This window comes from Hylobates moloch, unplaced genomic scaffold, assembly GCF_009828535.3.
Source record: "Hylobates moloch isolate HMO894 unplaced genomic scaffold, HMol_V3 SCAFFOLD_14, whole genome shotgun sequence".
NCBI lineage: Eukaryota > Metazoa > Chordata > Mammalia > Primates > Hylobatidae > Hylobates > Hylobates moloch.
The window spans coordinates 57747359-57761663 of NW_026652289.1; the positions used below are offsets into that span (position 1 = coordinate 57747359).

General features: G+C 37.9%; 1 protein-coding gene and 1 long non-coding RNA gene across 4 annotated transcripts in view; one reads left to right on the plus strand and one right to left on the minus strand.

The window, feature by feature from the left end:
• The window catches only part of LRRC49 (leucine rich repeat containing 49), a 165943-nt gene that overhangs the window by 147131 nt on the left and 4507 nt on the right, over positions 1–14305 (minus strand). For 2 of the 3 annotated variants that reach the window (XM_032176080.2, XM_032176081.3), the window contains exons 4-5: positions 10379–10481; positions 6650–6853 (exon numbers count right to left, since the gene is read on the minus strand). In XM_032176080.2, the coding sequence (XP_032031971.1) occupies positions 6650–6853; positions 10379–10481 (307 nt within the window). Of the gene's footprint in view, positions 1–6649; positions 6854–10378; positions 10482–13037; positions 13114–14305 lie in introns of those variants that run through there. The other variant, XM_032176086.2, reaches the window with a different exon arrangement.
• Positions 2981–12949, plus strand: LOC131381126 (uncharacterized). The gene is made up of 3 exons (XR_009209609.1): positions 2981–3325; positions 5839–5864; positions 12880–12949. It is a non-coding gene; the product is annotated as an uncharacterized LOC131381126 (long non-coding RNA).

Here is a 14305-nt window from a genome sequence, read left to right on the forward strand (position 1 = left end):
TCATCAGTCTTCTCTCACATCATCACCCTGACAGAATCTGTACCCTATTCCTACCTCACTTCATCCACATCATCAGCATTCTTCCAGACTCACTGGACTCTTTCACTAGCCTTCACCTAGTGCCAGGCATTTAATACTATCCTATCTAGAATTTAAATCTCTCAAATAGCTAAATTAATAGCCCAACCAGATGGGAAAACAGCTACAACTTTCTTTTTTTGTTTTGTGTGTGTGTGTGTGTGTGTGTGTGTGTGTGTGTGTGTGTGTGTGTGTGTGTGTGTGTGTGTGTGTGTGTGTGTGTGTGTGTGTGTGTGTGTGTTTTGAGACGGAGTCTCGCCCTGCTGCCAGGCTGGAGTGCAGTGGTGCAATCTCAGCTCACTGCAACCTCCGCCTCCCGGGTTCAAGTGATTCTCCTGCCTCAGCCTCTCGAGTAGCTGGGACCACAGGTGCGAGCCACTATGCCCTGCTAATTGTTGTAGTTTTAGTAGAGACGGGGTTTCACCATGTTGGCCAGGATGGTCTTGATCTCTTGACGTGGTGATCCACCCGCCTCACCCTCCCAAAGTGCTGGGATTCCAGGCATGAGCCACCGCACCCAGCGTAGGTACAACTTTCAACACAATTTTTCCTCTGCCTGCTTTGCTCCTGAAATACCTACAACAGTTGCAGAAAATTATAGTACCCTAATCATACAGCTTAGGACAGAGCCATGCGTTCTAATAGCTATTAGAGAAGCCTTTTATTCCATTCTTTTATACTTCCAAGTTCACATTCCCTAAAACAGTGGTTCTCAAATTTCTGGATTTATCAGAATCACCCGGAGTGCTTGTAAAAACACTATTTATGAGTTTCTCTTACCCTCCTTTGAACAAGCTTTGTCATCCTGCTGTTTCCTATATTATTGAATTAATTAAAATGTTGGCCTGTGATTACTATTTGTCTGAGAATTATGTTTTTAACATCTTGAAAATTATACATCAGGGATAATGGAGATTATATTAGCCCAAAGTTCTCCGATTTGAAGAATGAATGTAGCCTGTTTCTGTCTTTATGAGAAAGGTGCTTCTGAGCACCTTTAAGGCCCTTCAATCAGAGAAACCACCATGTGCAGTATGTATTCCCTCAGAATTGCACCAGGGCCTCACATTCACTCCCTATCTGTTGTGACTGCAACCACCTTTGCAAAATTGAGAAATCTAACATAACTGACTCCATCTTGCTTCTAATCATACAAGCTAACTGTCTTTGCTCATTCCTACACATAGGCCAAGCTAACTATGAGAAAAATTTAGTTTACAGTTTAACTTTAAACCAAAGATGATAACAGTCCCTTCCTGAAACTAACCTCATCTTTGTTCAGGAACCAAAAACATCTTCATAAAACTAATGAAAGATGACAAGGTTAGCCGGGCGTGGTGGCTCACGCTTGTAATCCCAGCACTTTGGGAGGCCGAGGTGGGCGGATCACGAGGTCAGGAGATCGAGACCATGGTGAAACCCCGTCTCTACTAAAAATACAAAAACATTAGCCGGGTGTGGTGGCGGGCGCCTGTAGTCCTAGCTACTCGGAGAGGCTGAGGCAGGAGAATGGCATGAGCCTGGGAGGCGGAGCTTGCAGTGAGCCGAGATTGCGCCACTGCACTCCAGCCTGGGCGACAGAGCGAGACTCCGTCTCAAAAAAAAAAAAAAAAAGATGACAAGGTTAGGATTATGTCAGGGGCCTGAATTCTGCTAAGATGGAGGCATAATTAAATGATAACCAGTCATTGTTTTCTAACCTACCTTTTTGTAATTGCTTACTGCTCAGGAATCACAGAGCCAATGGTAATAAGATTTGTGACTTCCCCAATTTCCCCTATAAATAACATTGTTAGTGAAACCTAAGACTAGTGTTTGAGATATTTTTCAGATATATTTTCAGATTCTGGTAGACCAACTGACACCACCCAGACTGGTGATTTCTACTCAGGAAATGACTCAGTGCAAGAAGACAGTTTCAACTTCCCTGTGATTCCATCCCCAATCCAACCAATAAGCAGAACCCATATTCTCTAGCCTCCTGCCTGCCAAACAACCTTTGACAATCCTAGTCTCCAAATTCTTAGGGAGGCAGATTTGAGAAATATCTCCTCCTCCATCCTCCTCACTTGACTGCCTTGTGATTATTAAACTCTTAGTTGCAACACCTGCTGTCTCAGTATGGGCTTTTCTGTACAGCAGGCAAGAAGAACCCATTGGGCTATAACATGACTTCTGGTATTAGTTAGCTTTGACACATAGCTGCTTTATGACTCTCACATCAGATTCGGATCGCCCAGGTGAACAGGAAGAAAAACAGACAAGTCGTTCAATCAGTTAAACCCAAGACCAACCAAACATCTTGCTCTCTTGTTCTCATGAGTTGCCTTTGGTATAAATTCTCTTTCCACCCCACAACACCTGAAATGACCTAAAAACATACCCAATTCTAAAGAATTCAGAGGTAAATGAAGGCATCAGTTGACCTAGAAGGCCCCTACTGGTCAGATTAGGTATTGATGTGAGGAATCTGCAGAATCCTAGCCAGTGCCCCCAAATTTGACCATTTTTACGTTAACACCAATGTGACCTGAAAGATTTATTTAAAAAAGAAGTTCTTCCATTGAATAGAAACTGAAACTAGAAAAAGATGAGGCTCACCCATCACCTGAGACCTCTAGGGATATATCACAGCCTGTCTCTGCAGGCCACATTATGTTACTGATGCCAGGATAAAGACCTCACTACAGGACCTATATGAAGGCTCAGCTTTTCAGGTGTCAGAAACAAATCCTTAAGTGGGAAACTTCAAGGAGTCAAAAGGAAGGAAACAGAGAATCCCAGGTTCTAACAAAGAGTTTTGATCTATAATCCTGGGTGATCAGAAGAAAATGCAGAGAAGTTCTATGCATTAGCCTGTAATGACGAGGGTGGCAGAGGACCTGGAGAGGATAAGCAGGAGATACTGAAGGCAGAACAATTAGAACAAGAACTTTGACAGCAATGTGGGGTTGGGAGTTCTTTAGTATCAATGGAAACCTCACATACAGAACCTGAGCAAGATTCTTTCTTAGCTTTAGAGTAGAAATCTTTGTTGGAGTTGCCTGAACCCAGAGGCATGTGATTGCCCTGGATTTCCATATATGGTTCCACTGCCTTGGACCAAAAGACAATGCAGAGTTTTGTAATGTGGGAAGGGGAAAGCGTTCTGAACTTGACCAACAGGAAGCAACAAGTCATCTAACACAAATGCGTGAAGAGACAGGGTAGCAGATGTACTTCCCTCTTTACCACCATCCTCAGCCAGGTTTGCTTAATGTTCACAGAGTACTAACCCAGGACAGATTTCCATCTTCACAGCTCACAGGCCCCTTGCTGTGACAAAGTCAGCTGGCTGGAGAGCATTTGGCGTTTGTTTTAGGGATCAGACTTGCATTTCACTGACACTTGAAAAACATGCAATAGGGGAGAATATGGAAAGTTTTCTTCTGACTCATTTTCTTTTTGATTCAAGAACACTAATAGTTCTAGAACTGTTCAACAGCTATTCGTTTATGTGAAAAGTAAAATAAGATTAAAACCAAACAAATAACAAATAAAAAAGATGGAGGAGTAGAAAGAGGAAAAAGACACAGCATTAGATTGCTTTTACTTCACTAACATAATGGCATAGTAAAAAGGCATTAAGTCTCTTAGAGTTGAAAGAACAAAAAGACCTTAAATAAAGTCAGAAGCTCAGATAGACTGGATAGACTGGTACCTTCAAGGCACGAGTTATCAAAAACAAAAACAACAACTTAAAGAGTAAATTCTAAGAAGCCAGAGAAGCTGAAAAGTACAAATAGGAAAACAGAATAGATGGAAAGATGACTTAAAATGGTAGGAACCAGGAGCAGTGCTTAAATACTAGAGAAAGTGATTTTAAATATCACTAAAAATATTATCTCAAGGACTAAAAGCAGGGAATAATGACAATGGTATTAAAGAATAATTGCAAGTGAGGCAAATCAGTAACTCTGAGGATCAGAAACTAGTAAAGAAATCTCTGGGCAGCTGGGCGCGTTGGCTCATGCCTGTAATCCCAGCACTTTGGGAGGCTGAGGCAGGCAGATCACGAGGTCAGGAGATCGAGACCATCCTGGCTAACATGGTGAAATCCCATCTCTACTAAAAATACAAAAAATTAGCCGGGCATGGTGGCGGGCGCCTGTAGTCCCAGCTACTCAGGAGGCTGAGATAGGAGAATGGCGTGAACCTGGGAGGTGGAGCTTGCAGTGAGCGGAGATCGCGCCACTGCACTGCAGCCTGCAGCCTGGGCGACAGAGCGAGACTCTGTCTCAAAAAAAAAAAAAAAAAAAGAAATCTCTGGGCAAGAGAATAGGGAGACTAGGGAATGCCTTAAATGTATGAAAAGTGAACTTCCCTTCTCACCTTACTCAGTGAACTGCTCTGGTGGCATTCCCTTATTGTATAGACTTTGTATATATCTAACTTTACAAAAGTCACTTTGCCTTTCCATTTCTCCATCTGTAAAAAGAGGAAGCTACTCTCTGAGGTCATTTCAAGCTCTAATACTCTATGATTCTATAATCTCCCTGCTATGGTTTGAATATTTGACCCCACCGAACATCATGTTAAAATTTGATCCCCAATGGGTTGCCTAATAGCAACATAAACAGACTAAGATACTCTCCAAATTTGCTCAGACTACATAATGCTTAGCTTAACACTTGAACTAATTAATAAACTACACTGATAGAAGCCTTCATAGAAACTATGGAAAACAGACAAGAGCCTAGCACTCTGGGACATGACATTGGGAAAAGTATCTTATATTATCACTGGGTAGTGAGAATAAAGACAGTCAAGGCTTTATTTTGGGCACACAATACCCCAAACTATGGCACATTGGCCTACTGAGTAATTTAAGCTGAAGGAAATTGAGAAAATCATATAAGGAGGAAGCTCAGGCCAGGCGCGATGGCTCACATCTGTAATCCCAGCACTTTGGGAGGCCAAGGCAGGTGGATCACAAGGTCAAGAAATTGAGACCATCCTGGCCAACATGGTGAAACCCCATCTCTACTAAATATACAAAAATTAGCTGGGCATGGTGGCACACGCCTATAGTCCCAGCTACTCGGGAGGCTGAGGCAGGACAATCACTTGAACCCGGGAGGCAGAGGTTGCAGTGAGCCGAGATGGCGCCACTGCACTCCAGCCTGGTGACAGTGCAAGACTCCATCTCAAAAAAAAAAAAAAAAATGGAGGGAGCTCACTATCTGACCTTCTCCCACCTTTCTCCCCTACGGCCATAAAAAGAATTCTCTGATCTACCTACCCTACCTTACATTTAAGATACTTTTCCTAAGCTCACTGTCTGAGCTTCTCTCACCTTTCTCCCCGAGGCCATAAAAAGAATTCTCTGATCTACCTTCCAGATAGATAGAAGTATCTGATCTATCCCTTCCCTTTTTGGATATAGGGCAGGATTCCTCTGGAATGAGGGTCTTATGACGCTCATGGAAGGAAGCAATGGAAGTAAAATACATAATATACCCCAAAAAAGGGAATGAAGACACAGAGACACCAAGAAGAATCTGAACAAATAGGCCTTGCTAAGTTCCCCCAGTTTATTACCATTAGATCATACCTCCTTTTGTCCAATCATACTGTCCACTTGTTTTCAAGCCTAAGCCTAAAAATACGCAGTTTTCCCTGTTTTGGAGGATATTCATTTATGAGGGCTCTTGTGTCATGTAAAAGTTGTATTAAATAAATTGTTAATGCTTTTCTCTTGTTAATCTGTCTTTGTTATAGAGTGTCGGCCATGAACCTTGAGACAGGTAAGGAAAAGATAATACTTTTTTTTCCTGCAAGGAGTAATCCAAGATCCATGCTAGGGTGGGAGGCAGGGAAAGATGGGGGAGGAGAACGTAGCCTGATTATAACATATATCTAAAGTCTTCATTTGATAATTAAAAACTATTTTTGGATTTTAGTGTAAAGCCCTTCTTTGTAGGCATTGCAAAAGCTATTCAGTAAAATAGAATGAAAAGTAGTGAATGAATCTCAAAGAAATGAGTCAAGAACTGTATAGTTGCACTACGTAATAGAGTTGTATAAAAGGAACTGGGGAAGTTCATATAGGATGTAATGTTAGATACACTCTGAAACTACCATCTGAAAAAAGAATCAATTTGTGAGATAATCACAAAGTATCGAGTGTCTACCCTCAGTCAAATCACAAAGTATCGAGTGTCCACCCTCAGTCAAACACTGGGAAGAGTCACAAGTGAAACACATAAGCCTAAAGTGAATACATATGTCTAAAGTAAGTTCTAAGAAAACAAAATCAAGGCCAAAGTCTGCTATTTACTTCCCTATAAGATACGGCACTGGAAAGCAATGGAAGTAAAATACATAATAAATGTTATCTGGTGTGACAAACTGTCATACTGAATCTCATGAAACAAATTATGACTGGATCTTAATTCATTCAACTAATTCAAATAATTTTTAAAAATTTTTAGCCTATTCATTTCTTAAGTATTATTCAATTCTAAGTTGTCATCTCCACACTAATCCTACACATAACATTAGGCTACAAAAACTGCTCTACAAAGAATACCTGTTTTTCCCCAACAGAAGGACACGAAGACATCTCAGAGTCGAAAGCCCACTAATTTCTTCAATCTGGTTATCATAGAAATCCAAGGATATTAACTTCTGTAGATTAGAAATATTTTGTATCCGAGTTATAAAATTGTGTTGAAAGTTCAACAGACGAAGGTGGTCTTCCCCGTTGATGATAGGACATACGGTCAGCTTTTGTCTAGAAAAAATGTTAAAAAGTTAATTAGGTTATGATTCAGCCACCTACCTCCTCTTACAAATACTATTAGTAGTATATTTGTGCTCCCATTCTGTGAGGAGAAAAAAATAAGTTGGACCACTTCCAACCCCCATGAGCTAAGCGACCTATATTTAATTGTAAATCATTCACAAAAAAAAAGCCAATAGACTTTGACAGGGTTTATTATTAAAATTACGTCTAAGGTCTCATAGTATTTAAAAAACTCAAATATAAGTTATTTCACATGAAACTGACTTAACATGAGAAAACATTCAACATAATTGCCTTTTGTGATAGAGGTTTAAATGGCTGAAAGAATCTTGTCACATAACCAGACAAATGCCCTTGGCATCAATCCACTGATGTAACGATTGCCCAGGCAACTAAGTCATCAGAGTTAAAAACATATAAAAGTCTCAGAGAATCACAGACTCTTGAGCCAGATGACATCTTCAAAAGAGCAAGAAATTCAGCCATCTACAGTTCATTTTGATTAAAAAAAAAAAATTCATCCTGAGATCCATTAATGGCAAAGTGGTCCTTACTTACTATTTCCTTAGAAACTAAGATTTTAAGTATATGTTTACATGCTCAACACTTTGAACTTTGCAGAACATTTAGAGTGCTACAGGGTAGGATGAAACCTTAAAAATATATGCTTTGAGCTATATTTAAAACAGTAAGCCTCTATTATGCAAAATGTTGTAACATACTACATGTGAAGTAAATAAGTTCAGGGCCCTTTAAGAATTCTAGTAGTAAAATAATAGGGGCAGAGAGGAGGTCCTGTGTGATTCTACTCTGAGAGGTTAAAATACAGCTCAAGGAAAATACAGCTCTATCCGAGTGTGAACAACTCTAATAGGGAAGTTTATTAGAAATATTCTCTTTCAGTAGAAATCAAGTTAATGAAAGCTTTAAAGAAAATATATCAGAGTGTTACTAGCATAAGTGAAACTATGACAGTGATCAGAATCTTCCTGATGAAGAGAAAAAAGAATGATTCGCAGAAAAAAAAATTACAATGTTAATGGCTAACAAATATATGATGTTTAAAAATATAGATTCTGAAGAAACCTGTTTAAGACAGAGGAAAAGAAAAGGAAATTTTGGGCAATAGTTTAATTATTTTAATGTGTGGTTAATTTTATAATTCATTTCATGTATTCAATTATTTTTTTCACAGAATATTTAAAATTCACTTCATATATTCAATTATTTTATCACAATATTTTATCCAACTATTTTATCACAACTGTGATAAATCAATAAATTTAGTATATAAATTATAAATTAATAAATTGTAAGTATTCTACCTTAAAATTTGTATCTTTGTGCATCAGCTTAGCAAAAAATTTAAATCGTCTCACTTTTCCTGCTTCAGTCTTTTTCTTTTTCTCTTAGTTAAACTTACTGATACTCCCCAACTTCTATTTCATCCAATTCTTGAATCGGTCATCACTAAGATAGGAAAATAAATAACCTCCATCCTCCCTCTTACCTAAACTACCATAGATTGAAATAAAGTCACTTTCTCTGATTCTAAACACAGTGGTTAAGTCTCAGTGCCAAGGCTCACTTGTATACTGCTTAACCCCACAAACCGTTGTCACTCCAACAAAACAAGCAAGCAAACATACATAATAACCAGAGACCCATTGCCCTCAAGGGGAGTTTCTAGGCCTACAAAACTCTTGAGTTGCTACATCCTACCCCATTACCAATACATCTATCGGACTATGCCTTTGCTTCTGTGTTTCCTTCTTGGTGCCGATAGGCTGCCTTCCTGGTACTCCAGGCCTAACCTAACTCCCAAAACAGCCAGAGCCTAGCTCTTCCAAGTAGTTCTTCTCAGAGATGGATTCTGCCCTTGACCCCTCAGCCTCCTAGCTAAGAAGCTGCACAGCATGGCAGATCTGCCTTCGGAAATCACTGGCACTACCCACTGGCTCTCAAAAATGATCCCTGAGTTAGTTCCTTGCTGCTAGCCAAACTTTCTTGACTGCACATCCTGGTTCTTGTCAAATGGTGCCTAACTTTGTGATTCTGTCATTTTACAACCAACTTTTGAAGCGGAGTCAGTTCTCTCAATCCTTACTTTCTTGATAAGCAAGTCTCTGCCTAATCAAAGTTTGCTTCTCCACCCCAGAGGCCCATGCTGTTAAGGACCCATCTTCACAATTGCCTGAGTCATCCCAAGCTACAAAGGAAGTGCCTAACTTGTTATGTTAGTCTTACAAATACTGGCTCCTGTTAATGTCAAGTAACATGAAACGGAAGGGCTGAGGTACTATTCTTGGCCGGTCTTTTAAAGATCAAGAGAAAAGTTACCAAAAAAAACCCTCAAAACATTAAAATAATATCATGAAAGTTATAAATATTAGACAGCATTCTCAAAAACCACTTATACCGCAAAGATGTCATGAGAGATACTGCCCTTCAGTGTTACTTTTCCTACAAAAGAACATGTTAGAACCTCCAGCAGTTTTTCCCAACTATAAACACAGATAGTTCATTATAATTTGTTGTCAGGTGTGCACTGCTAAGCTAAAGGTATGCAAAACAGAGATATTTTCTCTGCTGGTTATACCACTGGGGTAGACAGAGATTGGGATCCTTCATCCACCATGCTACTGTGGATAGTTTCCTAGATGTAAAGATGGGGATCAAGTTCTAAATATATTCGTTCATTAAAAAAAATTTTATCAAGAGCGTGTTTTGTACCAGGTTCTGTTCTAAATACCAATAATACAGAACTGGACAAAAATTTCGGTGCTTATGGAACCTATATTCTAGTAGGAGACAGACAATAAACATAGTAAGTAAATAGTTATTATGTTATAGGGTAATAAATGCTAAGAAGAAAAATAATGAAAGCAGAGAAGGGGGCTAGAGACTTCAGTCTGGAAGGGGTTGCAATTTTGGAGAGGATGGCCAGAGAAAAATCATCCCTGAAATGATGACATTTAAGCAAAGACCTGAAGGCAGTAAGCCTAGAGATATGAGAAGGAACAGCATTCCAGGCAGAGGGAATAGCAAGTACCAAATTCCTGAGGTATAATCACTCTTGGTGTATTCAAGAAACAGCAAGGAGGCAGGTATGATTGGAGCAGTGAGTGAAGGAGAGTGTAGGAAGAGATGAAGCCAGTGAAGTAACAGGAAACTAGACTGGATAGGGCCCAGGAAGCTTATGTGAGGATTATATTGTGGTTTTTTTCTATACTACAATCCATTTTTCATCAATGTCATATTTTAGAATTGCTGTAGTACTCTTGTGAAGTATAGTCAAGCTCTTTTATGTTATATAGATATAAAATTCCTTACCGTACCTCAGGAAGGAGAAGCAAAAAATTGGCAAAAAAAAAAAAAAAAGATTATATCTAAATAGGAGAATTGAATAACTGGAGAACAGGAGGAAGGAGGGAGACTTGCATCTTTCAAGTCTTGTACCATGTCTGTGTATTACCTAGTCAAAAAAAAGAAAAGAAAAGAAATTGTCCTCACCTTTCTAGGCTCAACCTGTCTGAGTAAAGAATTTTCTCTTCAGAAGAACGTTGAAGAATAGGAAATGATGACAATGATGAGCTCACCAAATTAATATGATCACCTATTAAAAATGATATACAAATTACTTAATTAAGAAAAACCTTCGAAGTCCTGAAACTAAAGTCACCTTATATTTGGAGAATTTTGGCACCATAAATATCTTATCTAGAATGTATAGTTTCCATAGCTCTCCATATTTGAAATTAATTACTAAGCTGAATTTGTTTCTTTCCTTCTTAAACCTAAACTATGTGTTCCATGTATGCCAAATAATTTTTCCCTTGCCTTACAGATTGGTTGAAAGTACAGAACTACTCCAGTGCTATCTTTATTCCTTTGTAATCCTGACTCCTTGTCTTAAATTCTAACTCTCTATAACTAAAATGATAGTCCCTCATTACCAGATATATTTGGGCCAGCACTATGACAGCGCTGCTGGATTCTGGATTTTGAAGGTGTCTTAATGGAAGAATCTCCAAATGCTGATAAGGACCTCGTGGCAGTTTTCATTTCCAGCCCATATAGTTCTGTCACATTTGTTGTGGATGAGATGCATAGGAAATATACAAAAAGTAGTTTTGGATAGCAGACGTAAACCTCACATCATCTCTTTCTTTGTAAGTTCAGCCACTATTAGTAGAGAATATTGCCAAGATACCAAAGTGGGTGTCAGTAAATCTAGCATACCGTAGTTAGGGTCCACAAAGTATATGACACCCCTCTAAGGTTTATAGGCTGTTTGTTAGATGGTGTCCTTGCCATTACGTAGCTTTCAATCTAGCAGACTGAAATTAGTAAATACACATATGAAATTCATAAATAGAACAACATACATAAATGCAGAATAAAAAGAATACCTATTTGTAAGTTTGCACATAAGTGTGTCTAGTTATTTTTTACTTAATGAAGGTGGTTACAGATGGGTTTGAGGGGAGGTGAATATTAAGATATTTTCTAAAGAACTAGAAGAACGTAAATGGTCAAGAAGAAACAATGAGAAGTTCCAGAAATGAGGTAAGAATTTGAGTAATGGGTCAAACGTGACAGTTTGAATGCTAGAGGAAATCTACCATATTTTCCTCTATGAAAAGAAAATCTTCTGAAAGCAGCAACTGATGTTGAAATGCTTGAAAGGAGCACTAAGTATAATAGTAAAATAGAACCTGATGTTACCACAGAATTCTGCTGCTGAAACTAACAAAAAGATGAAAACCAAATCTAGAAAGCTAACCTACTCTTTGGGAGGTCACCAGACAATATAATGACAACTTAAAATCAAGTTCTATATAAATCATATTAAAAAGCTATAAGGCAATGGCATTTGCTAGCTTCCCCAGGTCTGCAAGGCATAAACTGAAGTATCTCACCCCTAGTTTCTTGAACAAAATAATCAGTGCTCACATCCCACTTTTCTGAATATTACGAAATATCAAGATAATAATGATGTTCTAGAGTATATGCATTCAGAATTGACATCATATTCACCAATAAACTGATTTTCTGACATAACCACATGCTAGCAAGATACCTAAAAGCAACCACAAGTCAGTAAATTGATTTGGAAATCAAGTCAAGATGGTTAAAAAAACAAAAACAAAACAAACAAAAACCCGTCTAAAAACTGACTGCAGTCTAAGAATTAACTAATTAAAGATTAATTGGTCAACTAAAGACAAAAGATTGAAAAACTCCAAGCAGCAGACAACCTCAGTTTCTCTTGTTAGCATTAGTTAGGTTTTTTGAATGATTTTGTTAAGGCTTCAAGGCAATCCTCAATTTTTAAGAGGCAAATTTAAACTTTACAAGACTTAAGATACAGAGGCAATAATCAAAGATTAAATTTACACTCAGTGAATAAAGGGATTTTATCCTTAAACTTTCTAGCTCTTTTTATACACAGAAGTCATAATCACTATCAGCATAATGAACTTACTGTCGATGTGATATACTGCTTATAATAAATAGAAAGACATAAGAATGATTAGGGTAAAAGGCCTTAAACCTACCATACAACAAGACCTTCTAAATAACTGGGAACCAGAGAGATCTGCAGTTAAAATATCCACATATATATGTGGGTATATAAATATCCACATATATATGTGGGTATATAAATATCCACATATATATGTGGGTATATAAATATCCACATATATATGTGGGTATATAAATATCCACATATATATGTGGGTATATAAATACCCACATAAAAACTACATTACTATGTGGCAAAATTTTCATCGTAACAGTTTGTTACTGTTTATTTCATTTTTCTTTCTTTCTTTTTGAGACAAGGTCTTGCTCTGTCAGCCAGGCTGGAATGCAGTGTGGCATGATTACTGCTCACTGCAGCCTCAAACTCCCAGGCTCAAATGATCCTCCTACCTCAGCCTCTCGAATAGCTAGGACTACAGGCATGTGCCACCACACCCAGCTAATTTTTGTATTTTTTTTTACAGATGGGGTTTCATCATACTGCCCATGTTCAAGATGGGGTCTTGAACTCCTGGGCTCAAGCAATCCACCCACCTTGGCCTCCCAAAGTGCTGGGATTACAGGCACGAGCCATAGCAACCGGCCTGTTATTATTTATTTCTTATATTACTATTTAACTTACCAGATATGTAGCCCTTGTCTTCCCAATTAAATTTACAAGCTCCTTGGGTGATGGACCTCATTTTACATTCTTTATATTCTTGGTAAAATCTAAATTCAGTAGGCAATCAATAGACAAATTAATTGTTTTTCCAGTTTACTAAGATTTAATTGAAAATCTACTTTGTGTGTGTTACTTCTGTTAAAAAAAATCTCAATATAAATAGCATTTCAAAGTGTTAAGAAGTATAATGGTCTAAATTTGGTGAGAATGTTCACTGCACTGTATGCTAGATACACAGATGGCTGGATGGCTGGTTGGAAGTATGACTATATAGATGAAGAGATGGATGCATGGATGGATAAATGAACAGATGGGTGGATGGACAGACAGGTGGATGGATGGACGGCATAGTACATATTGCCATATATGTGTGTCCACTCGGCCCTGTCTTTGAGATTGTTTTGGTAACCAAAATCTTAACTCTAGATTTTCCAGTGATTTATCATTATCTTAAGAGTAAAGTATTGCCTCTTCCCTTCTATACACACATTTTAAAATTCCTAATTAAGGGATTTAATCAATAAGTTCAGGTTAACTGAAATTTTATTATATAGTAGTTCCTGCAATATATGGCACTTATAAAATCTCAAAGACACAGGGGTTAACTCTTAATATTCTAAGAAGCCTAAAGAAATCACATATCAAGTTTTAAACTCACTAGCTTAAATAAAATATCAAGTGTCTTTACTTTTGACTGAGAGTACCATTGGTTAATTTGTGTGGACAGGCTATGATATGTTCGATTAATTTTGAAAAATAGGAAATGGCTGAAATTAATTATAATGATTGGGTATCAAGATACAGTTTATTAGACAGACATCCCTAAACTTTTCCTGATGAGGTGCTACTTACAATTTTTCCAAAATTTTATACCCTTGGAAGTAAAATTTGAGTACAAAAGTCAAGAAAATAACTAAGCTGTGTGGCCTTCTTTGCACGAAACTGCCTGGAACTATGGAGGGAGCACATTGAAAGTAGCCAGGTACACATTTAAGACATTTCAAATTAGTATCCTGTCACAGAACCTAATTTTGAATAAATTTTTTAAATGAGAAACCAATTAGGTTTTTTTCCCTAAAGAGTTAATTCATACTGAATGGGTCATTACTTATGTATAAAACTTTATTTATCTCTCAGGTTCACAAAATTCAATACATCCATACTATTTCCTCATTAGCAAATATCTAGTAATACTTTACCACTTAAATAAGTTTGCCCGGCCAGCC